General features: G+C 37.7%; 1 protein-coding gene across 1 annotated transcript in view; it reads right to left on the bottom strand.

Annotated features, from left to right (window-relative positions):
* Nucleotides 1-261: 261 nt before the first annotated feature.
* parp8 (poly (ADP-ribose) polymerase family, member 8) overlaps nucleotides 262-27450 on the bottom strand; it is a 50419-nt gene continuing 23230 nt past the window's right edge. The window contains exons 4-26 of the mRNA XM_023823295.2: nucleotides 23924-24013; nucleotides 23569-23639; nucleotides 22501-22569; nucleotides 21794-21888; nucleotides 16546-16606; nucleotides 16279-16369; nucleotides 15950-16016; nucleotides 15589-15717; nucleotides 14876-15434; nucleotides 14605-14658; nucleotides 14418-14513; nucleotides 8612-8704; nucleotides 8092-8217; nucleotides 7829-7894; nucleotides 7100-7167; nucleotides 5570-5618; nucleotides 5024-5136; nucleotides 4566-4638; nucleotides 3652-3721; nucleotides 3472-3548; nucleotides 3287-3356; nucleotides 3126-3210; nucleotides 262-2934 (exon numbers count right to left, since the gene is read on the bottom strand). Of these exons, the coding sequence (XP_023679063.1) occupies nucleotides 2832-2934; nucleotides 3126-3210; nucleotides 3287-3356; nucleotides 3472-3548; nucleotides 3652-3721; nucleotides 4566-4638; nucleotides 5024-5136; nucleotides 5570-5618; nucleotides 7100-7167; nucleotides 7829-7894; nucleotides 8092-8217; nucleotides 8612-8704; nucleotides 14418-14513; nucleotides 14605-14658; nucleotides 14876-15434; nucleotides 15589-15717; nucleotides 15950-16016; nucleotides 16279-16369; nucleotides 16546-16606; nucleotides 21794-21888; nucleotides 22501-22569; nucleotides 23569-23639; nucleotides 23924-24013 (2375 nt within the window). The 3' untranslated portion in view covers nucleotides 262-2831. The remainder of the gene's footprint in view (nucleotides 2935-3125; nucleotides 3211-3286; nucleotides 3357-3471; nucleotides 3549-3651; nucleotides 3722-4565; nucleotides 4639-5023; nucleotides 5137-5569; nucleotides 5619-7099; nucleotides 7168-7828; nucleotides 7895-8091; nucleotides 8218-8611; nucleotides 8705-14417; nucleotides 14514-14604; nucleotides 14659-14875; nucleotides 15435-15588; nucleotides 15718-15949; nucleotides 16017-16278; nucleotides 16370-16545; nucleotides 16607-21793; nucleotides 21889-22500; nucleotides 22570-23568; nucleotides 23640-23923; nucleotides 24014-27450) is intronic.

The raw sequence follows: 27450 nt of genomic DNA, 5'->3' as shown, positions 1-27450 counted from the left end.
TTATACTGAATTGTAGGACAATACTGGAATTCCCAGAGGAAACCCACACATGCACAGAACACAGAGCCTGGGGTGGGAACTGAACCCACAACCCTGGCAGTGAAAGACCATTTCCCTAAAAACATTTTTAAAGTGTTAAATGGAGGAAAAACAAACACATTTTCTTTCATTTTAAATAAACAGAATAGTTCTCATGCTTAGTTTGGTAAAAAGGTTCTCATGTACATAACATAGCAAAAACCACAAAATATGTCAAACATCTGGTTTAAACAAATTTAAATTTATTGAAAGTAAACAGATACATAAGCTATTATTCCATAACTAATAAAATGCCAGAAAAAGCTTGATTTGATTGCAAAAGGAAAAAAAAGCTGTAGAAACTCAATACAGAAAATATTTGGCGTTCATGTTTTTGTGGCAGTATTTACAATATTTACAGTATATTTGCCATTACTCTGTTTCTAAGGCACCAAAGGCTAATTAGCAGAAGTATTTACTGTTTTGTGCAGGGCAGAGATAATCAAACTTCAAAGGTTTCAAATGAAAACCATTTAACAAAAAATAAAACAGAAAAAAAAACAAAAAAGTAGCACAACTGAATCTTCACTCATCCACGTTCACTATGTTGTTCTGAAGTACGCTGTCCTTGTTTTTATTTCTGATTATTGATTTTAAAAATTCAGTTTTTGTTTTGCAAATCAATGCAATTTTATTCATTTTTATAGATGTATTTTTTTAATGAATATGATTTACAAAAATTATAAAAAAAAATAAGTAGCCACCATATTGAAAACGAAGACAATACTGTTTGTAGAAAAGGGACTAATGAATTCATTTTCACTGTTTCACCTCATGTACTATCTTATCTATTTGCGTAACACATTTGATTCACATTTTTGAATTAAATAAAAAAAGGACTATAAAATTGTAACCATCAGGTATTTACAATAGGAGTATTTTTAACTGAATCGTAATAAATTTCTTTTCTATAGGGTGGGAGCATATAATGCCTAAAACAAGAACCATTATGTATTCCAAATATACATATGCAGAATCAAATGGAACTTCAGTTTGGGGAATCCATCAAGCTATCCGGTTCAGATAATAAATTAAACATTAAAAAAGCCTTAACTCAGCATTAATCAAAGTTTTACTATTATTTTAATAAACAGCATTTTGAAACTGGAATTAAGGAACAGTGTGCATTTCATGATATACATTTATGAAATCTTCACCAAGTTTTAATTTCCAATTTTTTCCCTTTTTTTCGAATAGGGGAATATATTACAACATTTACACACCACTTTAAACGCATTGAACATTTTTAACAAAAATGTTCATTATATTTATCATAATATCCATATATACTATAACACTGATACAGTGTTAAGAGCATTTACTTCAGCTGATAATAGAATAATGCTCCTGGTCAAAAATTTAACTTCTCATTTCAAATAATTTTGTCAAAAGAAACTACAAGTTTTAATACCTTCTATGCTATTTCAATTAAAAGGAGACACAAGGATGTGCCATATTAAATATTCAATCAGTAATGAAGAACATTTGGACAAATAAAGCCTATAATATCAAACTAACAGCATTCCTTAAAACTATGAAAATACTTACCTAATCATCTATTTTAACCAAATTTTTACTCTCATTTATTGCTTTTGATAACCATTGATCAGACATTAATCAAAGTTTTCTGTAATATGTCCTAACTGATGAAAAATAAGCAAGGGGAGCATGTGACATTTTGATTTAATTGATTCACTTATAAATGTCTACAATTAGAAAGAAATGGCCAAATATAAAAGCGGAACCTCAAACACAAGCTTTGTTTTCCCCCCATATAAACCCCATCCCTTATAAAATAACCTGTTAAGTCTCCCCATGATTTTCTAAACATCATAGAATATCATTAGTATATCAGAAGTTGAAGGCAGATAAAAACCGAAGACTGGAAAAAGAAGCACTGACCAATTGCTGTAAACCAGTTACTGCTGGTGTATTGAGCAGCAACCATTATTGTCATTGGGCTTTGTGTTGGGCTTATGAAGAGAAATTAAGCAACTGCGGGAGGTACGCTGGGAACATCCCTACAACAACCATTTTATCGCTGCTCTGAAGCCAGCAGCATGGCCAGATAACTAGAAGGTGACGTTGATGGTTCTCTTACACTGAAAAGCATTAGGTTTGGATAGCATTCATTGTAGTCAAGCATGAATCTTGTGTAAATCACCTTATTTGGAAGAAAACTGATCAGTTAAATATGACTGACAATTGATCATTGGTGGGGGGGAGGCATTTTGATAAGTGTAATACATTGTATACCAAAAAATCAATTAAAGTGCATATCAACACCATTGTTGTTCACTACCTACACTGCAAACAGACATGTCTCATTTAGTAAACATCTTGTGAGATTTGGCTTTTTGTTATACAGGAGTACCAAATTACTGTAAAGGTTCAACAACTATGATAAATCCTATCAATTTCACCAAGAATGTTACTTTTTTTCTTTTTTTATTAAAAAAGATGAAAGCAGTCCATCGGTCAAACTGGACTTTCCTGACAATTCATAAACAGTGAAGGTTACTGTACTTAAAAAATAAAGTCAGAATTTGTAATAGCAGAAGGCTCAGTGTACTTACTTTTTTCATACTTCATACCGGGGTACAAAGGTTTCACTTTTTAAGATTTCAAACCAATTTAATTTCTTAGTAGTGTTCCATGCTTATCAAATCAAACTATAATCACCACTTTAGCTCAAAATCCAGCTTTGAGGCTATAAAGGGTGAACTCAGGCTAGAGTAAAGAGTCAGTCATCCTTATCCAGTAGCCGTCTGATTGCCTATAACTCGCAAGATCTCTCTGTGAATGCTGCTGTCCTGCGTGTTGATGTTTGTGTCACCAACCTGCCCATCTTCATAACTGAAAGGCATCAAAGATTACTAGTGACTTATAATGAAAGGCAAATATTCTCAGCAGCAAAAGAAAATACACACACAGAAATTATATATATATTGGTAAACATAACTCCACTAATAAAATACACATTTGCTGTGCCTTAATCATCAGATCTGTTTATAAGGTTGCGTCATTAAGAAAGTGCCGATACTTACACAAAAAAAAATCTTGTACAGACATTATCTGTGTTGGGGACAACCCAGATATCACCGTGTTTGTCCAGATCAGGAGATGTAATGACTAAAGGAGAAAATCATAATGTCAGTACTAATCATGAACATTGAACCTGAGAATGTCCGCATGTTGACAGACTTACCTTCACACAATGCTATACACTTCAAATTTCGACTCTGCAAGAATTGTGGCTGCTGCCCCCTCTTCTGGGACTAGAAGGACGTCACAAAGGCAAATAAATTTTCAAATACTTAAAATTACCAATTTTATTACCAATCTCCTGATATTATTTAAACACATTTATAAAGTAAACAACGAAATTTCCACCTGCAGATTCATGTTTGTTTTGCTGTGTGACGTATTCTCATCCTTTGAAGAAACTTTCTGCTGCTTTTTGTTTATCCCTGTGAAATGTTATACAATAAATGAATCCATGACCTAACTGACCTGGGTAAAATGCATTACGTATTAAGCACCTTCAGAAAGCATGAAATCCGCGATTCTTACCTGAGTAGCCAAAGGAAATACTTGACATAGGGCTGACATAGATTCCACTCCCATAGATGGCGCCATGGAGCTGTAAATGTCGTATAACAACAGATAAAAATTCACCTTTAAAAGCTGTTCAAAATAAAATAAATCCTATAGGTACATTGATAGTTATATTTTAATACAAACTTGAATACATCCTAAGAAATAATTAACTACAGGCATGATTACTTTCAACATATGAAAATGATTATTTTTTAAATAAAATGGTGTTTTAATCCTTTAATCTGTTGGTTTCGCTAAATTTTAAGATATGATATCTAACATAAAGGTCAAGCAAATAAAGTTTAAATGCAGCAAAGAATATTATCACCTTGGTATAAAAATATTAGAACATACGCTTGTTTTGTAAAATGAATCAGAAGAGTATAATTTCAGAATGCTCTTTTGACCACAAACTGCTACCAATTCTTTCACTGAGATCCTATTAAATAATGTTCAGAGAACAAGCGGTTTGTTCATTCATCATCCTGCCTAAAACTGCCTTGGTTTTCATCATGCATGACTGCTGAATAAAAAGGAACAAAATTTGCTATTGTGGTGCTGTTCACCCATGAACCTGAGCCTTAAGCACACTGTCTGCCAAAGCTCAATGGACGTACTGTATACTTCCCAGGCCGGGGACAGCAATACTGAAGCATCGCTCTCATTATTAAATAACAAAATCATGCATATATCGTTTTCATTTGCTTATCATGTCTAATACTGATTTTTTTTTGATTTCCTAAATTCAAACAAAGCTGCAGCCTAACAAATTCCTCAGATTTGTTTACGTATTTGGATCTGCAGAGTCAGATGCACATATACAGGCATAAATGAAAATGCCAGTTGCACAGGCATTTTTGCCTCCAACAGTTATACATTTTCTTTACCTGAAGTCTTGTATTTGAGGCAACAACCAAACCGTTCCTCAGAATGGAATGCCAATTCTCTATGTGTGAGCCACTAAAGAAAGCAGATAAAGGGATACATACAGGACATAAAAACAGGTGAGAAACATGGGAAAAGGTCGTAAATCAGCTCGTTAAACAGCAAACTTATCATGGTCAATGTGCGGGGGGTTAATAATTCTTTGGACTGCAGGAGAAAACCTAAGCCATGCAGGGAGAATAAACTATGCAGGGGCAAATTTCAAAGCCCCAGTGCTGAATGTGGATGTCACCAAGCCGCCCAGCAACGAACTACAATAACTATAATTAAAGACTCAAAATTTCTGCTTTATGCCAAAATCACACAGAAGATTGCAGAAAACTACCATGTCTTAACAAAACCTAAAACAAAATATTAAATAGCTTTTTACAGTTGGCACATAATGAGCGTTTAAACATACTGGAAAGCGAAGGTACTCCCAAAAAGGTTTTTGGCAGCTCTGAAGTTGGATTCTTTGGCGGGCGGACTGCTGAGCAGGAGAAACTGGTGAGGGGTGTGCATGAACTTCAATTGCTGAGGGAAACAAAGACAATTAAAAAAACACCAACAAAACCAAGTCTGCTTTTCTTTCTGCTTCACAGCAGCAAAAGACGTGCTCCAAACCTATTCCTGACAAACAGAAAACTATGAATATTTACTGTTCTGGACTTAAAATGTAAAAAACTGATGAAAGTATCATTTCCAAATCTGACAGAAATCACACTCGCCTCCACTTACTGAACTGTTTTTCAAGACCTAATAAAATGTTTCAAATTCAGAAAATATAAGTGCACTTGTTTGCATCATTGACCAATTATATATAAAGTTTCTACGATTCTATCAAATATTTTGTTAGAAATCTTTGTACAACGTGAAAATGTCTACTTGTCAACTATTTTTCAATGAATTAAATTAATATCCACAGCAACAGCACATTTTAATCTCAACCATAAAAAATATCACTTACTCTGTTTACTGGTAGTTTAACGATATGTGACCTGTTGCTGGATATTACCCTGTAGAAAAAAAACACCAATTATATCTGGACTAATTAAATGACATCACTTGCATTTAAACAGGATGAGGTGATTGAGGCCGGTGCTAAGGGAATCACAAGGGAAGACAACTGCATCTCTGTCAAGTCAAACTGAGACACTTACAAAGTCAAAAATAACTAATCACGTGATAGTTTTATAATTTATTTTTCTAATTAATTCACATTTTCTTACCAGTCCACTTGAACTTTAACACAAACACATTACACTAAAGCTCTGAATACACCATGACACACTGTACTCAGTCCTGTACCTATTAAACAGATGTTCTAGGTATATCTGTGATCAAAGACATTATCACATTCTGACATTTGTATCACAAATTTCACATTTGTAAGTATGTCACTGAACTAAAAATATGAATCAGACTGATTTAATAAAATGCAGTGCATATGCAATACAGTACATATGAATGTGGAGTTTCTTCTGCTTCATCCAAAAACAATGGCACCATTAAGCTGAATATTTCAAGATCAGAGTAAAGAAATTTGTATTCAGAATTTTAATCCAAAGCAGCTAACAACTGCAACCATTTTCTGGTGCAATTCAGGTTAAGTGCCTTCGCTCCAAAGTAATACAGCAAAGACCCTCCTGGGACTTCATCCAGCACCTCTCAAGATATAGACTTCTTCAACAGACACATTTTTCTTTGAGCAGACAGGGAATATTTATTTCAAAAACTCACAAAACACATACTTCATCCATTAGGATTAGCTGTGAAGTTGATATTTATTGCCCAGAACAGGAAAGTATTTGTAAATGAATTGGACCTTTCAGAGCCTAATACAGCACAAAAAAGTTTCATTCTCTTTTTCATCATTCTCTTCTAAATATAACACACTTTGACTGAAATAAATGCTGCTTATTTGCTCAAATTTGTGCATTCATTTGTCCCAGCTAAGTTTAGAATGAACAGCAAGAGTTCTTAGATTAAATTCCCAAGAAAAATATTAATATACAGATGCTTTTATCAGCCACTGGAGATGCAGAGGTGCAGTGTGGTATATTAAGAGTTATGTAACATAATCAATTAGACTTCTTAGTCAAATTACAAAGGCATTAAAAATAACTAAAAATGCTCATGTTAAACTAATTTCCATAAAGTATTGTCCATTGTAAGGTTTGCAGGAAAGGTAATTAGAAATCCACTGGTTAGTAGTTTCAGACCAGTGATATTTTGTGTGTGCGTGTGTGTGTGTGTGTATGGGCATGTGAGAGAGAGAGTGAGTGAATATATGAAATTTAATTTCTGCATTTCATTATTACTTTCATCTTGGTTAAGGGAACAAATTTAAATTAAATCATGCATCAATTTCATCAATGTAGTACATTATAAATAAATATAAATCAGTGAATTTCATCCATAGTTATGTGTAAATATATATTTGAATACGAGCAGCCTCAGTTCTCCATCACATAAAACATAAAGAAATATTACTCACCATTGCAGTAAGGGATGAGCAAGAGGGTCATGTTTGTCCATCTGCTTCTTTATTTCCAAATACGGTGCCTATGAAGGAAGAATTCAAAAATGCAAAACAATCAACATGAAAATAAATCACCATTCTGTAATGAACAAAGCTCAGTTGCTCTCCAAAGTTACAGTAGATTTCAGTTTGCTTGTTGAACAAGCTTTCGCTCCGTTTGGCTGCATCATAAGCATTTTAATTAAGTGTTTTTGTACTTCTAACACATTGCGTGGAAAGAGTATATAAAATCTTTCACTTTCTACTTGGGCCACATGAATAATTCGATTTCCCTGCCAATCAGGTGTCACAGACAAACTTCAAATGTTACACAAAACCTTACAGACAAGCACCATTCAGCTTTGTGGCCGTCTTCCATTACATAAACCAGGGGTTGTCATAGATCCGGATCCAGCCGATAATTGACCTTATGAATCAATAATGTTCATAACCAGTCTTTATGTTAAGTTCCCATAATTGTTATACATGTATATTGATGTTTATATTGAAAGATTGAATTCAATAAAATCCTTGAAATGTTTTGCTATTGAAAATGGTTCCGGACCTCTGACTTTAAACAAAAATCGAATATGGACCTATAACCTAAAAAGTTTGGGCATCTCCGATATTACTTTTATTCCATGAAACAAATTAATCCTCATATAGAATTTATTAAATCGCCATTATGCCACCTGGCAAACTTACTTGTGTCATTTCTCTGATTGATGCTATGCTGTCAAGGGCTTTCATCACTCGGTCATAGTCTTTTTTCTAAAAACATATAATATTATGAGCTTGTCCCAAACAACCAAGGAATGAAAGCAGTGTTATTATATTATCCCTAATTCAGAAATTACTATTTATTACACAAATGTAATTACATATTTTGCATATTTAAAGTATAGTTAATCACTTAAAAGTGCCGAACAACAGAAAGCATCACAAATTTGTGATGTTATGTAACATACCCGAGGGTTGAAGGCCAGTGACTGAGAATCGTTGGGATCAACCACTGATGGATAGGGTTCAAAAATGACGACCTTCCTTGGAGACTCCAGTGCAGATCGGCACATAGAGACCAGCAAATCCACCACCTGGTACACAGAGAATGAGCTAACAAATGAACGCCGTGGCTCATAACCCTTCTGCATGAGTACATGGCAAAGCTGAAGGCCACTAATTCACCGCAACATTACAAACCCATAAAAAGTCTCAGACATACTGTACATTGATCAAGGTTATTAGCGCTCATTGTTCAAAATATTCAGAGGATTACAATACCCGAGTTTATCAAGAAGCAAAATAGATATATCAACAATCATTTACAGAACTGGTAGTATTACAGTTGTACCACAGCCAAAAATTACTGTTTGAAACAGAAGCAATAGACGACCATGTCTCTTTTACATGAATCTCTTTTACTGCAAAAAGGCATTCTTCCCCAAAAGCCTGTTCAGAAACATGCCAAATACATACAATGTGCAGTACCTGAGCACCTGTGGCTATCTCATCTGCGGCTTCATTCATGACACCCAGCGTTTGAAAGGCAAACACACAGAGCTCTCGTTCACAAACTGTGGGCTGCAAAACAATGGCCACATACTGTTTGAGAACATCAGGACATGTGACTACACATATGCTCACACGTATGCACTTTTACAGGAGGCGTGCACATGGATATTCATTTTGATAGCATACAGTGATCATCAACAACTAGTGCTTACTCTCAGTATTTTTTAAACATACTAATAATAAAATTACTAAATGAATCATTTCTAATTATTGCAATGCATACACTATAATGGCAAAAATGCAAGGGCTGGAGGAGAATTTTCTGAATTACATCTCCAGGTTTGTGGGCATCTCCAGCCAGAGCAGATGAAATAGTATAACAAATTCTGTGTTGGTGTCAGACTCAAGATCTACATCAGCACCTACAACTGGTTTAGCAGGGATGGTAACGATCAGGTGAACACTGAGAGGACTGCTGACAGATCATGAAGTAAAATAGCTCCTGAAAATGCAGAGGTTTAACACCTTGCAGTGTAATATCCAGTGATGAGTAACAGAATTAGTATTGAAAGTTTTAAATATATACACAACAATGCAAAATAAATCACATTTCAAACATGTCTAATTTATAACTTTATCAGCGCTCAAAAAAATCTTTGTGAAGCCATGGAAAACAAATGAAATTCATACGCACAAACCATGTGCAGATTTCAGATTTGCTATCCTGTATGTGCGTGTGAAACAAAATCACCAGCTGACCCCAAAAATACTACATAAGAACATAAGAACATAAGAAATTTACAAACGAGAGGAGGCCATTCGGCCCATCAAGCTCGTTTGGGGAGAACTTAGCTAATAGCTCAGAGTTGTTAAAATCTTATCTAGCTCTGATTTAAAGGAACCCATGGTTTTAGCTTCCACTACAATAGCAGGAAGACTATTCCATACTCTGACTACACGCTGTGTAAAGAAGTGCTTCCTCAAATTTGTTTTAAAATGTTCTCCCGCTAATTTCCACTTATGGCCACGAGTTCTAGTATTTAGACTAATATTGAAATAGTCATTTGGCTGAACGGCATCCAGACCCGTTAGAATCTTATAGACCTGAATCATATCCCCCCTTAGTCTCCTTTGCTCAAGGCTGAACAGATTCAGTTCCGCTAACCTCTCCTCGTAAGACATTCCTCTAAGACCAGGAATCATTCTCGTAGCTCTTCGTTGCACCTTTTCTAAGGCAGCAATGTCCTTCTTGAGGTATGGTGACCAAACCTGCACACAGTATTCTAGGTGGGGTCTTACCAAGGAATTATATAAGTGTAACATCACCTCCCTTGACTTAAACTCCACACATCTAGAGATATAACCCAACATTCTGTTCGCCTTTTTTATTGCTTCCCCACATTGGCGAGAGTGGGACATGGAAGCATCAACATACATACCGAGATCTTTCTCGTAATCAGCTACCTTTATTTCAGTGGAACCCATAAAATATCTGTACTGTATATTTCTGCTCCCTGCATGGATTACCTTACATTTATCTGTGTTAAATTTCATCTGCCAAGTATCAGCCCATTCGCTAATTAAATCCAGATCCCGTTGGAGCCTCTCTGCTGCTAGATTAGTATCTGCTACCCCGCCCACCTTAGTGTCGTCTGCAAATTTAACCAGTTTACTGTATGTATTCGTGTCAATATCATTAATGTAAATTAGGAACAATAGTGGTCCTAAAATTGAACCCTGCGGTACCCCACTATAAACGGAGGCCCACTGTGACATAGTGCCTCTAATAACTACTCGCTGCTTCCTATCAGTTAGCCAGTTTTTGATCCAAGCTGCCACAGTTCCTAAAATTCCTGCAGCTTTAAGCTTTAACAAGAGCCGTTTGTGGGGGACAACATCAAAGGCTTTCTGGAAATCTAAGTAAATCACATCATAGGCCTTTTTGTGATCAATTTCACTTGTAGCTTCCTCAAAGAACTCAAGCAGATTCGTTAAGCAGGATCTACCTCTCCTAAATCCATGTTGGCTATCCTTTATAATGTTATTTGCATCTAGGTAATCTACCATTTTCACTTGAATTATAGCTTCCATTATTTTTCCAGTAATGCTAGTTAAACTGATTGGCCTATAGTTTGCCGGATTACTTCTATCCCCTTTTTTGAATATGGGTGTTATATTAGCATGCTTCCAATCTGATGGTACCACACCCGCAGATAACGATTTCTGGAATATTAAAGTCAAAGGTTGGCTAATAATATCCCTCATCTCTTTTAAGACTAAAGGTAAGATGCCATCAGGCCCCTGTGATTTATTTATTTTGAGTTTAGCTAGGCTTAGTATCACATCAACCTCAGTTATACATATATTGGTCATAGACGATGCTGTATTCGTATTAATTGGTGGTAAGTTACTTGTGTTCTCTATTGTGAACACCCTTGAAAAATAATCATTAAACTCATTTACCATATCAATTTCGTTATCAATTATAAGGCCCTTACTATCCTGTAAATTAGTGATTTCAGCTTTTAGTGCTCTCTTGGAGTTAAAATATTGGAAGAAACCTTTACTGTCATGCTTAGCCTCCAATGCAATTTTTCTTTCTACATCCCTCTTTGATAGCCTAATGTCATTTTTTAACTCTGCCTGTAGACTTAGATACTCCTGCTTGATTTTGAAATCATTAGTTATTTTCCAGTTGTGGAACAGAGCCCTTTTCCTCCTGACTTTATTCTTAATTTCCTTAGTAAACCACCTTGGTTGTCGTTTCCTAGATTTAGTTTTGCTGGAAACAGGTATGAAGTCCTCTTGCACTTGCAACAATGTGCTTTTGAAAAATTCCCATGCCTCTTCTACTGTTTTGCTATTTAACTCTGTCCAGTTTACAGTTTCTAATTTCCGTCTCATACCATTAAAGTTAGCCTTCCTAACATTGTATACTTTTAATTTAGACTTTGCTCTTTGGACACTAAAATTAACCTCGAATTTAACCATGTTATGATCACTACCGTACAATGGGTCTAAAACCTCTAATTTTCCAATCCTATCCTGGTTATTACAAAAAACGAGATCAAGAAGGGCTTCTCCCCTGGTAGGAGTATTAACAAACTGAGTAAAAAAACAATCCTGTACTAATTCCACCATCTCAAGTTCATTTACAGAAGAGCCAGAGACTGTGTCCCACTGTATCCCAGGTAAATTAAAATCACCCATAACCACCACATCATTTTTATTACTCATAATCCTGATATCATCATATAATATTCTGCTTTCCTCTACAGCTACATTAGGTGCCCTATAACAAACCCCGACAATTAGGCCATTTGAATCTTTAGCATCAAGTTTGATCCATACAGCTTCTGAATTTTTATTTTTATCAGTGAGATCCCTTGCCTGCAAGTTTTCTTTTACGTATACTGCAACACCACCTCCCTTCTTGCCTATCCGGTCTCTACGGAACAACGTATAACCATCCATATTATATTCATCACCATCATTGTCACTCATCCATGTTTCAGTTATTCCTATAATGTCATAATTGTCTGAAGAAATTAAAGCCTCTAAGTCATTAATTTTGTTTCTAATACTCCTAGCATTCAAATACAGACCACTAATGGTAGGCCTTTTACAGTGTCTACTTTTAATTTTTATTTGGGCTTTCCGTCTCTCCCCACATAAATTCTTAACTGACCTCCCTGCCCCCCCAGTCCCTAGTTTAAACATTCCTCAACTATTCTGCACATACGCCTCCCCAATACACTGGTTCCCCTATGGTTCAGATGCAACCCGTCCGGCTTGAACAGGTCCCACCTGTTCCAGAAGGTCTTCCAGTGCCCCATAAACCTGAACCCCTCTTTCCTACACCACCATTTTAGCCACGCATTTAATCCCCTTATCTCAGCTAATTTTGCCTGACTTGCACGTGGCACGGGAAGTATTCCAGAGAATACCACCGTGGATGTTCTGCTTCTAAGCTTATCCGCGACTTCTATAAATTTATCTTGCAGAACAGCCCTTCTGCCCTTTCCTATGTCATTGGTGCCAACATGCACCACGACCACTGGATCCACCCCGGCTGGGGCCAAAAGCCTGTCCACTCGATCTGGAAGGTCCCCTACCTGGGCACCAGGCAGGCAAGACACCGTACGGGACCCTCTATCACGGGTGCACACATAACTATCTACACCTCTTATAATTGAATCCCCAACTACCACAACCTCCCTCCTACTAGGGTTAGGTGGCTCCTTGGTGCCCAAGGGCCCACCTGCCTCCCCAGTCTCTTCCGGCTCTAAAGCTGGAAGCACCTGAAAGCGGTTAGAAACCGTTACTTCAGGTGATGCCGCCTCTGTGAACTGTGTACGTCCTTTTCTACCTCTACGACCTACGTTCACCCAGCTCTCTCGACCTACCTGTTCATCATTCTCCCCCCTCCCCGCTTGTGACGTACACATAGTCTCCCTAGAAGGCGTATTAACTCTCTCCTTTAACTCATTGCTATGCTGGATGAGAGCCAGCCGCTCCTCTAGGTCACGAACCTGGACCATGAGTGAGTCAACTAACCCACATCGCTCGCAGACGAAGTCCGACTGGACGCAAGCATCCAGAAGGGCAAACATCTTGCAAACACAACACTGAGCTGGCCCCATAATTACCTAACTCACTATGTTCCCGTCCTTTACTCCCAGCCCAGTATATTAATAGAGAATATATAAACTTTTAGTTGATCTAATTAACGTATAGTTAAAACAAAGTGCCGAGTACACTAAAACACTAAATTAACACTTGCGTTAAATCGGTACTTTATTATAAATTATCCGGCAGCGTCAGCGATAACAACCTTTAAATTTAACTTTTAAAATAACCAAATTTACAATTACTTACCCGAGATTAACTTCCTGCTGAACCACGTTTAGCTTAAACTAAAGCGAAGTTGCTCTAGGGAGGCCAAAAAACCACAAAAACCCTCTCAAAGCAGGCTACTGCCGGAGCGGGAAAAAAAGTGGAAAATGTCCTCCCGGCCCCGACCGGCGACCGAGCAAAGCTCCGGAGCAACTGACCTTTTAGAGTTAATGTTACCGATGTTCGATAATATTACCCGCGGGTGTTTGATGCGAAGGACGCAAACAGAAACGCCACTCGCGCCCGCAGCTGTCGGTAACACTCACAAGGACAGACAAGTACACACGTAAAAATAAGAGTAAAAAATGAAAACAACAACAACCACCCACGTAACCGTGCTGGCACACAAACGCTCAAATATACTTTACAGATAATTCAAATCAAATCAACCGCTTCAACAGGCACACAACGCAACCCGTCCGGCTTGAACAGTACAGCAATCCCAGCAGCCTCTACAGCAATCCCAGCAGCCTCCAATCCCTCCATAACCAAATTATTTGTGTTCTCCCCAAAAATGAAATAATAAATATATTCAGTAATTCTCACAGGTAAGACTAATATATTACATTATTTTTGCTCATACTCATACTTTCACATAGAAAAAGTTACTAATCCATAACAATAATCAAACATTACTTCAATCACGCTGTATATGGAATGGGTATTACTGAACATTTTAGTCTACATTATGCACTTGGCTGAGCATTAGATTGATAGAAAGTGATTATATATTCATACAACTGACAGCAATGTGCTCATTGAAATATTTTTGTTGCTCTTTTTACAAAATCTACAATGAATTAAATAAGATACAACTGTATAAAATTATGTGAGCACTTACGTGGCTAACATGCTAAAATGACTCTACTAAATAGCTCTGACTTACTCTAAGCATTGGTCCATTCTGAAAGACATGAGGCTCGTCGCAGACCACACAGTACTCGTTAAGGACAGGTATCCTCTGCTCAGCATATTCCATGATCTGTAATTAATTCAATGACTCAATTTATTAAATAATTTCAGAAAAGTCAAAAAGTATAATCACATCAGGAAAAAACATAACAGAAGACTACCTGGACAAGAAATCCTCGATCTCTCACCGGGACTGATTTTGCGCCATAGTTTGGCTTGCAAGGACGAAAAAAAACGTGTCAATATCTTAATGCTTTAACCAGGTAAACGTTTGTACAGTTATTTCCAAATCTGTAAGATAATGCATCATATGAAAACAAGTTTAAAAAGTGCTTCAGACCAAGGAAGACAAGCAGCTCGGCTCCCATCCTCTCGACAAGCAACGCTGAACAACACAGAACAAACGAAGAAGTTATGAAGGTCGCTTCTTACCGTGGGCGGGGTGGATAGTGATGGGGCGAGGATGCCGATAAGTCCTGAGGTAAGAGAGAGCCGCCTGCCCTCGGGGACAGGCTCCTTAAAGAGGTCAGACTTGCCCATTTTGGTGTTGCTGGAGTAAGACCTGCTCAGCAGCTTGTGTTGCTTGAGGCCGTCGAGCTCCTCAGTCCGGATAGTGCTGGAGCAGGAGCGGCTGAGGAGCCGGTGGGGCTTCAGGACGCCGCCGTTGTGCTCGCAACGCTGCTCTCCCAGGCACGACCTGGGCAGCATCTTCTGAGACTTGAGAGAGGCACAGTCATCCGGCTTCACCGCCACGGAGCAGGGCCGGGTCAACAGTTTGTGGGGTTTAGGGATCAGGGGGTGCTCCACCCGCGGATCGCTGGACAGCGACCGTCCCAGGGGCTTGTGGGACTTGTTGGCACAGCCATCTTCGGCTTTCACCGTACTCGAGCAAGTCCGGCGCAACAGTTTATGCGACTTCGACACCCCGTCCTGCTCCGGTTTCAGCTTCTTCTTATTCTTTCCACACCCTGGAGGAGGGTAGCTTGGTGATCTACAAATCAAAAAGGGTGACAGATAAAAACCAGATTAGCTGATAGATTTCCTCCGCGGTTCCAGATTTGAAAAAAATCTGTGACCTCGTTTTAATGATACATATTATATTGATCAGCTCAGAGCTATTTATTTAAATATTTCGTAATCGTTACCTGCGGAGAGTTGAGAAAATGTGCAGGGGTGATTTCACTTTTTTATCACTCTGCTTTTTGCTGTGAGGGCAGTTTAATTTATCCTTACTGTGAGATTTCCATTGTTGTGTGACAAATGTCTGCATGATCCTGGAAGGAATAAACAAGCACATTCATCATTATGTTTAACCTCTTTTGTTAAGTTGTTAAAACAGCTTCTGAATTTTTTTTAGAACAAAGCAAAAATATCAGAGGAACAATGAAGTGATATAAATTTAGTAAATAATACTTTTATTAATAGTAAGTGCAGATAAGACAAGGCAAATAGTCATTCATAATGCTAATGTATTTTATTCTGCATTTAACTTCTGAACAAACATACTTTTTCAGTTGGTGTCCAAGTCCAAACCGATTTTTTGTCGATACTTGAAATACATCAACAGTCGGAACTGAAAAACACAAAGTTAATTAACCTCATGTGAAGGGAAAAAACAAAGTGCTCTGATTCAAAGTGATCTGTAACGTCTGATAGTTCACACAGTCATTTTGTTAACGTCTACTGTCAACTACTGCTACTAATTATGGCTGGTATACATTCTCTTCACTTATTAGATAATTTGACTGAGATGAACATGTTTATTAGAATTGAATGCCTTAGTACTTAGCAACGCCTTCGGGCAAAACTACATCAAAAATGTTAAATTTCTTCACCTGGCCCATTTAGATACTGTGTGAGTGAACAATGGAGGCGCACAATAACTGGTTCTGTCCTGATCACATCCCATGCAACAGCAATTTCCTCCTGGGGGGAAAAGAAAATACCCCTTGCAATTTTCTGTGTACAATTTCATGCATACACGCTAGACAGCCTGAACATACTACAACTATCTAACTAAGAGAAAGGTAAACTGGATGAACAGTTATAAGACAATGGGTAGACTTATGTTTTTAGAAAATTTTGTGTTTTGAATTACTTACGTCAAGGAAACTGACGTCGATGTGCAAATCTATATCGACGTCATCGATTGCACCATATTCCCTGAAAAACATAATAGGAACAGAAATTTCACTTCGATTGTGCATCTAAAGGCAGTTGTATTATGGACTGGAGGTCCACACGTTGGTGACCACTGCTCTATACAAAACATTTCCACTTTTGGATGGCCTTCAGTACGTCAGTAGGGGCCCATCGCGGTGTGGCTCTGCAAAATTGACAAAGGGACATTTAACCAAGTGCCCCTTTAGATAACTCAACAAATTGAATCACAACAAATTAACTGAACTCCCCACCCCCTCTTGTGAGTCCTCTCCTCCACCCCTGGCCTTCAACAGACCATGCCACATCATTTCAATGGAATTGTGGCAAGTTCTCTGACTAGGCCACTCCGAAATAGAAAATTCCATCCGTTTGAGACATTCTGTTGTAGGATTTAATCCTACATTTTGGATCATTGTCATTTTTCATGATCTAACTTCTTTTGAGTTGTGATTTGAAGAAGCATAATGAGTTATATATATAATAATAAGGGTGTGAAATGGGAAAATATTTAAAGGGCCTGTGTAGGTGTAGTGAAAATGGCAGTATTGCCAAAAATACAGGTCATGAAATCAGCTGAGCTTGCACAGAAGGGGTCAATAAAAGGACAGAATGAATGGACTATGCAAACTGTCTTGATGTCTCAAGAGAATAGATTATATTGTAGCATAATCAATTCAAAGAGGAAGGAAAAGCTAAGGACCTGTATAGAGGTTAGAAGTTGAGCACACATACACCCATCCATCCATTGTCCAACCTGCTTATCCTACTGGGTCGTGGGGGGTCTATCCCGGAAGCAATGGGCATGAGGCAGGGAACAACCCTGGATGGGGGCCCAGCCCATCGCAGGGCACACTCACACACCATTCAGTCACACATGCACACCTATGGGCAATTCAGCAATGCCAATTAGCCTCAGCATGTCTTTGGACTGTGGGGGGAAACCGGAGTACCTGGAGGAAACCCCACAACACGGGAAGAACATGCAAACTCCACACATGTGTCACTCGAACCCAGGTCCCAGAGGTGCGAGGCAACAGTGCTAACCACTGCACCACCATGCCGCCCCCTGCACACATACACACCTGAGCTTAGTCATGAATAATTTAAATAAATAAAATGAGGTTTGTTGCTAAAAAAAGAGAGGGAATCAAGTTTGTTAACCAGTCAGACTATACTAGAGCGACCAAGGAAACTCAGGATTAGCACATCATTGGGAATGTATGAAACTCGCAACCTCCAGCAAATGGCCGAGCCACCCTGAGAGAGAAATCTTAGGTGTGACTCCCTTTGCACGCAAAGTAAAGACACTCTCTTCCTGCCAGGTGAATGTTTGTATTGTTAATCTGTTGAGGTCCAACTTCTTCCAACCACATCCTCAATGATTGCACGCCGCCCAGGCCCTGAGGCAATGAAGAAGCCCCAAACTGTTACACTCTCTTCAGCACACCTCACAACTGTGTTTTGGTGTTGACAGCGGTATGCTATTTTCTCTAAAAGTAACACAGTACAGGTTATGTTCAACTTTTGTTTTATCTGATTTAACACAGTGCTGCAGAACATCCAGGTGGTCTTACGAAAACAGACGTTTTAAAATGCAAGAGATGCATACAGATAGTTAGCTGTCAGCCAAGGGATCTTTGTGGATTGGTGGTGTGCCCTTGCCCTGCTGTTTGTAGGATGTCCACCATTAGATAATGTAACAGTGCTGAATTTCTTCCATTTATAAATGATCTGCCTAACTGTGAACTGATGGAAGCGCATGTCTTTAGAAATCATTTTGTAACCATTTACTTTCTTAATCACTTAAACAACTCTTCTTTCTTCTGAAATCTCCTTTGATTTGCCTCTATTGCACTTGAAAAAAATTCAGATGTGCTGAACAGGCAATGGAAATTGTGTTTTACACATATATGGAAGGCAGGTCAAACCCCCTCCGGAACTGATCAGAGTAGTTGACTCAAATTAGCCACTTACCAAGTGGTCATTATACTACAGGCTGACATAGTTCTTACAGCAATGACCTTGATTATTTGAGCCATTTGTTCTTATAGGTACAGCAATGTAAAAGATGTGTATGTAATTATTATGACTTTTTATGAAGATTATATTACAATTGGGTTGTCATATATACAGAAATCCAGAGACTTCCAAATAGGGGTGTGTAATCTGACGATATTAGATTATGAATGATTCAAATATCTCCACAATCTGCCTTTACAGAGAGATCATTAGTATCATGCTACAGTGCTCATTCTATCAGTTGCAGTTCAATGGCTCATAGGCACATCTAAAGTTGTTCTGTCAACCGAATCCATTATGAAGTAGTGCTTAGGTTTCTTCCTCTTTCCCTTTCACGCCCCCCGTCCCAACATGCTATGGGCAACATGCAACACATTCCCTTGGAAAAGTTGGTCCCTAAAAAAAATTTGACATTGGTAATATGAAACTTGTTTGGATTTTCCAAAACCAGCATGGCGCAAACAGGTATTTGCAAAGATAAGGTTGGCACATTGGATGGCAATACAACAAACCTTTTTCACCACCTCAAAAGAAAACATCTGAAAGCATATACTGAGTATATATATATTTTTTTATCTTATAGGGCTATATTTTTTAAAACAGGGGAATAATTATGGTTGTATTGTTAAGTAACTGGCAAAATATTCTTAAAAACAAACATGTAAAAGAATTGTGATAAGTCCGCGGATCACGATCATGCCTGGAAAAAATCGTGATATGATATTATTGCCAAACCGCCCACCTCTACTTCCATCAAATATTTCTGAGAAACGTCCGACTCTGGTAGTGCATCTTGCACTTGTTGAACAGTAATGGTCTTTCAGTTTTTATTACAAATATCTTTAGTACAGCACCCCTTATGCAAACACTAATCACCTTTATCATCCATTGTTGTGATAAACAAAAAATGTAATTGAGATAAGATAAGAAATCAAAATAAGCCTGTTCAAATAAAGCAGCACAATACAGCCAATAAGACTCCACATAAAGCGTCTCATGTTGCCTGATTAATTACCCACTGGACTCTCTGAGGCAGTGAATGGCATCTGCAGCGGTTAGTTGCTTGGGCTTTTTGCCGAGCTGTGTGAGTGAGAATGTGCATAGTCATATTGCTTAATGAAATGCTTCTTCAGCTTTCAGCCAGAACTGTGCTTTAGCATGATGTGATGACAGTAAAATCTTCTGGTACTCCACAGCAAGACCTTACTGCTGAATCCAACGCAGCACGGATGTGCAGTAAATTAGCAAGCTAAATAATGAGGAAAGTTGCTTTCGACAGCAACATTTTTATTACATTTTGATTAAATAAGCTCATTTAGATGCACTTAGATGCCTAGTTTTCAACACTTAAGCAAGACTTCTCTATCATTCATTCATTCATCCATCCATTTATTTTGTAAAACCACTGGTCCTATACAGGGTCGGGGGGGGTGATGTTCAGACGGGGAACAACCCAGGATGGGGCACCAACCCATTGCAGGGCATACTCACACACCATACACTCACACATGCATACCTACGGACAATTTGGCAACTTCGATTAGCCTCAGCATGTTTTTGGACTATGATAGGAAACCAGAGTACCTAGAGGAAACCCCATGAACATGCAAACTAAACGCACGTGGAGGTATGGCAGAGACTCGAATCCTGGTCCCAGAGGTGCCAGGCAACAGTCCTATCTACTGCGTCACTGTGCCACCCTGACGTCTCTATCTAAGGTCTCAATTGCAGGTTGTTACGTGATTAGTATTTATGCAGTTTTTCTCCTAAAGAATTAAAAGTGTCAGCACAAGCTTTGACTCAACTCGAGGGCTTGCAGACACAGTTCAGTGCTTTTTATAAAAATCACAAACACAGCGTTATAATACAGCCCACCAAAGTGTGTGCGAGAAGAAAAAAATGGAAAATTCATTTGGCTTTTTCCACACGCATAACAAGAACTGGAGCCACCACAGTTTAACAGCGCTAAACATCTGGATGCTTAACAGACCATCACATGCTCATTGGACTGTTTACAGCAAGAGCACCAGTAATGTACGGCCAATGGCAGATTCCTCAAAAAAGGGCGTCACTGTGAGCTCTGAGGATAAAGGACCTTTCATCTTCATTCCACTTAATTACTGCTATGGTTTGTAATCTCATTGGCAAAGGAACCAGCAAATCCTGTGTGAATTCCCTAAAGAGGCAATAGGGTCGATGGAGTTTTGCTGGAGCGGAGCCCTCTCGGCCACAACATAGCTGGAGGTATTTATTTTTGAAAAAGGATCATAATAATGGATTTTGTCCCTGACAGCTGTGAACAAAATACATGCATAGGACATCACCACAGAACTGCCAAATGGTATCTACACTGCTTATGCTTATCAATTATGCTACAGACACATGATGAGGCTTCCACCTAACAGATGTGAAATTAAAATGCAGCTTCTATTTTCAAATATATGACTGCCATTTGCACCCATTATTGATTTCTAACATAAAAGGTCTGATCATTCTTTTGCAGACATATTCCGGGTTTTCATGCCTGTGTATTAAGTTTCCTATATAACATAGTATGTCACCATGTGAGGCCCTAGCAGTGATCTCTGAATGATTAAAACACTCATTCTGAGATTTATGGTGATCAGTGAGGGCTGGTCTGCGAGTGTCTGTTGAAATGCATGCGAGTATAAACCGAGATGATAAACGGGGATAAGCAAAATCAGAAGAACAAGGAAATACAGCGTGCTGTGACACCAGCTCCAAATCAGAAAAAGACACTTTAAATAACTATAATTAAGAAGCCCTACACATTAAATTATTTTGAGACATCAGAACTGAGGGCTTGTCAGTATGTAAAAAGGTTGAGCTGTCAAGCCGGCTATCAGACATAATTTAAAGGTAATATGTCTTCTTGTCAACAACACCAGAGAAGTCTATACTGACACATAAATTATGGCTGTTTTTTCATGTTTTTTCATTGGATAAACCTACAGTGTACACGATATATATAATTTTAATCAAAAGAGCTTGTATGACATCTGCAGAACACATTTCTGAAAAGAAAACTTATCAGTTCGACGCGGTACAGGCCTCTGTTAAGCAATTGTTCTCTAGTTGGTAAATTAGGAAATCAGACATTACCCAAGTGACTGGACGTCACCTGAGACAGTATGAAAGTACACTTACCTGAGAGATACTGCATGAGGCCCGTAAAACTCTCGCACTGCTGCCAGGTCAGCCTCAAGCTGTGGGTGTTTGTGCAGCTCTCCATCATAGTTCACCTGTAAAGTGCACACACATTCATTTACATTTGCATATATTCTAATTTAACTATTTCATCATTTGAACCTATTAACATAATCCTTGACATGATAATCAAGGGTAAGTTTAATAAATGGTTCAATGACTTCTCCTGATCAGACTTCAATTTATTATACTAAGATGAAATTGTTTCCTATACCTATCCTGAAATGGTACTACTACGACTACTACTACTACTAATAATAATAATAATAATAAAGAAGTATCACAAAAATAACCACCTTCAACTATCTTTTTACTAGACTGGTCAGGGTGACATGTCTATGTAGTGATGCATATGGCATCAACATAAGGGGACAACTCCTTTATTGGTGAGTGACACTTCAGGAGGCACAAGAAGCTTAGTAACTCACATTCTACACAAGTACAAATCATTAACAAATATACTAACTGCATACATGAACCACTATGACTGATTAATGATGAATGAACACGGGATCGGTATTTGACTAACACTAGTTAATAAATACATTAAGTTAGAGTGTACTACTACATTATTTGTTCCCCCTCAAGTAAATGTTAGCCTTTAATTTTTCAACTCATGAAAGACAGGCATGATTTCACCAACTCACCTGGCCACCGTAGTAGAACTCCTCCGAGTCATTATCTCCCTCGGAATCTTCCTCTACGGCATTGCTGAACTACGAAACACACAGATGACTTACTGTTTAATTCCAGAATTTTAAAGCAAAATCTCCATAACTGTAAACACAACTCTCCCCAACATTAAGGATGAAACACATGCTAATAAATGTTTTAAACTTTCTGCCTTTTCTAGTTAACAAGCCATTTTTGGGGATACATTATATAAAGTATTATAACATGTAAGGATCAAGGTATGTATGCAAGGATTCCCACAGGATATTTTCTTCGGTACTGAATTCTATCATTAAAAAGCAAAAAAAATTACGTATTGTAAGACATATTATGAAATAACACCAAATCATGTAATAACAAAATGTGACAAATTTTCATTACATAATGCTGTTATTACATAATGCATTGTTACAGTGTTACAACACATTATGTAACAATAATACATTGCATAAGAGCTCAGATTATAAGAAATGTATAGCCTACATTATAATTTTATACTGCACTATTAACCTATTATTATTTTTATTACTGTTATTATAATTAATATTATTATTATTACTACTACTACACTGTCCAAAAAAAGCATCAGCGTGTTTTTGTGATCCATTTCGGGTGACTTCTGTGTCAGGAGTGTGTCAGAATAGCAGGCAAATAAAGAACGACATAGAAAATAACGAGTGGGTCAGATCACTTCTTAATTTATGAATGAGGTTACGAACTACTTTAGTTACAAAGGGTTTTGAGAAACACTCACTTATCAACAAATGATCTTAAGCACAAGGTAGCAAACTACTTAGTATTACAAATCTTTTCGGAAATGCACCCTTGGAAACTTTAATCTAAATTTAAATAAAATAAATAAATTTTAATAAAATTGGTTACATTTTCGAGTTATTACATAATGCCCATGTTATTACATAATGTGCATGTTATTACAAAATGCATTATTACACATATTTATAACGATTACTCAAAATGATGGTTCCCACATTAAAGAGAAAATATAGGGCAGGTGTCAAGTGTAATTCTGGGGAAAATATTACCTGGTTCTTGTCTATTTGAAGTCTGGATTTGAAGGACAGGCAGCTTGTGGCGTCACAGTTATTCCTAATTTCTAGTGAGAATAAATGTGATGGATCACCTTGAGTAAGCTATAGAAGCACAGAATTCATTCTATCTAATTATATCCACTTTATAACCACATTAAATATACCTACTTACAGTATATCTACAAGAAAGATTTAGTTTATTATATCTGAGATTTAGAGCCACATATTAATTCCTAAGATCTGCATTATTCATTAAAGAAACATAATTTAAAAAGTTAAAAATATATCTATGCCTAGCTTCCAATCTAGTCAGCAAAACGGGGTATAAGCATCTGATGTAATAATTTACCTGTTGCTATCCTGTGAAAAATGACAGGAATGGGATCTCTTGTAACTAGAACGTCGTCATCATTCTCAGAATTAGACACATATGTATTGTCTGAGGGGAAAATGAACAGGGAATTAAACAGTTATTTGACACGTGTAACTAGAAAATATTTCCCTGCCACAAAGTGAAAACTGAAGTGAAAGTATTTCCTAACAACACAGAAAGCCATGCTCAACTTCTATAACAGTTAACAATAAAGTTAAAAAGTGATCATTTAAAATTGCTAAATAATGTAAGCAAACTTTTAATATCTATAGTATCAAGAAATATGAATCCTAGTTGGTCTTCGTAATAGTCAATATCAGAGAAAGTAATACCAAAAAAAATTACATTTTTTTTAACACCAGAAAATGCACAAGATGTTTACAGGAGAAACAGGTGCTGTCCAGTGAGGGTGATGGGTTGTGTGGGCTGAAGGTGTGTTTAGAGGGCTCCATGGAGGCAACTACTGTAATGCAGCTCCAGTAGAAGGCTGGCCATTCAGTGATTCCTCAGCTGGGTATGGGTGTGTATGCTGCCCAGCAAGGGGCAACAACAGCCTTGCCACGAGCTGCAGGGGGAAGTTGGATCTGAGGTTTTCAGTCAGGCGATCCAGTTCCTCCAGTCGATGAACTTTGCTACTTTGCTTGTTAGTTTGTTCATGTACATGTGCCTGATGCACCCATAAGGTGACTAAAATCTATGCAATCTGTTAGCTTCAGTCATCATCTGACCAGCAGCAGAATCGAAGTCTGTTGGGAATGACTGGCCTGAATTAGCTGCCTCCTTTGCCAGCATGAAAAATGGAGCATTGGAACTCCACACATCTCTCAGGTTTCATAATGTCTCCACCCTTTGTCTTCATTGCTGGTCAGTCAAAAGTTACCTTTAGCTGGGTCATTAGGCCACCATCCACCTCAGGAGAACAAGTCAGGCCACAATGGGAGTATTACTTTAAATTTCTTTCACTTGAACCTTTCTCGTTCTATGGCTATTTATAAGGGAACTTGTATTTTGTTCTTTAAAATATCTCTAGAATATATAATGAAAATAGAGTTATCATAGTAATGTTTGCCTAATCTACATTAACTATCACTAACCATAGGTGGTTCTAGACCCTATTTAGAGGGACTTCAGCCCCCTATTTTTGGTCTCTGCCCCCCGAAGAACAGTTTTTCCAAAACGATTCAGCAATTTGTTCTGTATTTTCATACACATTTCGTACCCCCAGCTCGGCAAACTTTATTGTGGAGATCCCCCTCCTCCCAGAAAATTTAATCAGGGGGGTGGGGGGGAGCAGCATCCTGTATCTCTTCAAGGTGCTGAGCCCCCCAAAAGGGATAATCCTAGAATCGCTCTCGTCACTAACCAAACGAATGAAAGGATTTACAGACATGAACTGTGGGAGATAAGGTAGGAACACCCCAAGCAGCATCTTCAGCGTTCCGGCACACTAAGACGTCGCACGTTGACTTTAATTCGTAATGTATTATAACAAACATAACATAGTCCAGTGTGTTTGTGGGTAAGGAAGAGTGTGCTGGCCTCCTAAACAGTAGTACCTCTTTCAGAAATGCTCAGTTACCTGCAAGTTACAGTCCTGCCCCCATTATTGACCTCTACATGCATTCAGACATACTGTATGGTTCGAAACACATATATACAACATAATATTGTTCATTAAGTCATGCTTTCCAAAATGACTTTAAATAAGCTCAAAATTATAATAAGTTTACCCGCCTAACAAAGTTTGCAACATGAACCTATGTACAATAGTTTTCTCTCTTCACAAGCAAAATCTCACAGAACTATAGAAAAGTTGTTTTGCAGATATGATTTGTTTGAATCAACTTTCAACTCCATTCCTTTTTACAAACTTGAGCCAGTTTCCTTGGGATACATGATAAAATCTCTTGTGACTGAATATCACCCATCACAATTAAAAACACAAAATGGGAAGTTGTAGGTTGTGCGATGGAATTAGCATAAGTCAAGGTGACTTTTCATTTTTTAACCAGAAGAGCTGAAGACATGACCTGCTTTACCATGCTGTTCATAGCAAGAGACAAAGACTTTCTTCTCCACAGGAGAAGAAAAGAAGGTGGTTCCGGTTCACTGGGGACAACGCAGAGGAAATTGTACAGAATCTCTTTATCGGTTCACGTAATGTGCACTCTCGTTGACTGAAGGAGGCCACAGTAACGATGCACTTCAACATTATGTCTGGTAAGGCACAAGTACGAAAATGTACTTCTTTCCTAATGACATGAAACAATAAAATATAGTATATTCTGGAAAACATGAATACATACCCATCTTCATGGGCTTGGATTGAACTAAATCACACATATAGGCAAATTTTCTAGACTCTTTGTAGACTACATGTGGTTTAACTGACAATCTCCAAAGCCTTAATAACAGTAATTCCAAAACAAAAAACATACAAACAACTTCAATACTAGCAAAGTTAACCCTTCAGAAGTATAAGGAGACAGTGCAACCCATGGAGCCACAATGCCATCCCTACGTAAGAATTTTAAAATGTATATTTTTGGAACTATGTTGCTTGGTCATTATGAGTTACCGAGCACTGGGCAATAAATATTAAAAGCAATTGTAATAGTTGATATTTAATTAATATAATTTAATAAAGGGCAGAAACAAATGTACAAGATTTTTCTATATGGTATATTTGAGTCCTTTTGAAATATTTTACCAACAGATGCAAAGACAAAGCTGGTTTTGCTGTACACAGCAAACACACTCAGGAGGACTCCATAAAGTTGTGCAGTATTTCACAGACACTGCATAAAATGATGACTAGACCAGAGACAAAATTTACATAATTGCACCCAAGTCAGGTTGCTGTCCTTTTTCCATCACCAGCTTCCACAATTCTGGTACTAAGCTGAAGATTCAAGAAGCTGCAGTTATTTAAAATTATTTATCAACTTAAAGCTGACAGAGAAGAAATAGCTAAAGACAATTTATTAAAGCTTATCTGATCAGGACGGAAATCGAATGACAACTGGTCCTAGTCAATGACACTAGGGAAATGCACTTCAAAATTCCTTCTCAGTCCTTCTAAAAGTGCAACTGTAATAATAATAATAAACAATAATAAATTAATTTATTACACATCAAAATATACTTGTAATATCCATGTACTACAGTCACCCAGGTAAATTCATAAAAGTACTTCTGTGTATAAGCAGCATATTTACTCGGTTCAAAGAATCCAAATGTAACTCACAAATATCAAGATCAATTGGAGTGACACCCAAGCTTAAAGGCAGTGCAGTCCACATTTATCCATATCGAATTTTAAGAGAAGAGCTGATTCAGAGATATAGCGATGATCTGTCAGAGCTGAAACTCCAAACACAGGTACAGCCAAAATTTCCCACTGCCTCAAATTAAAAACTATTAGTATAGCAATGCTAACCACCCTGTCACCTCACGTTATTTCTGTGACCAGTCAAACAAGTAGAAATTTCCTCATCATATGG

This window comes from Paramormyrops kingsleyae, chromosome 7 (assembly GCF_048594095.1).
Source record: "Paramormyrops kingsleyae isolate MSU_618 chromosome 7, PKINGS_0.4, whole genome shotgun sequence".
NCBI classification, from domain to species: Eukaryota; Metazoa; Chordata; class Actinopteri; order Osteoglossiformes; family Mormyridae; genus Paramormyrops; species Paramormyrops kingsleyae.
This window is presented reverse-complemented; position numbering and strand designations above follow the sequence as displayed.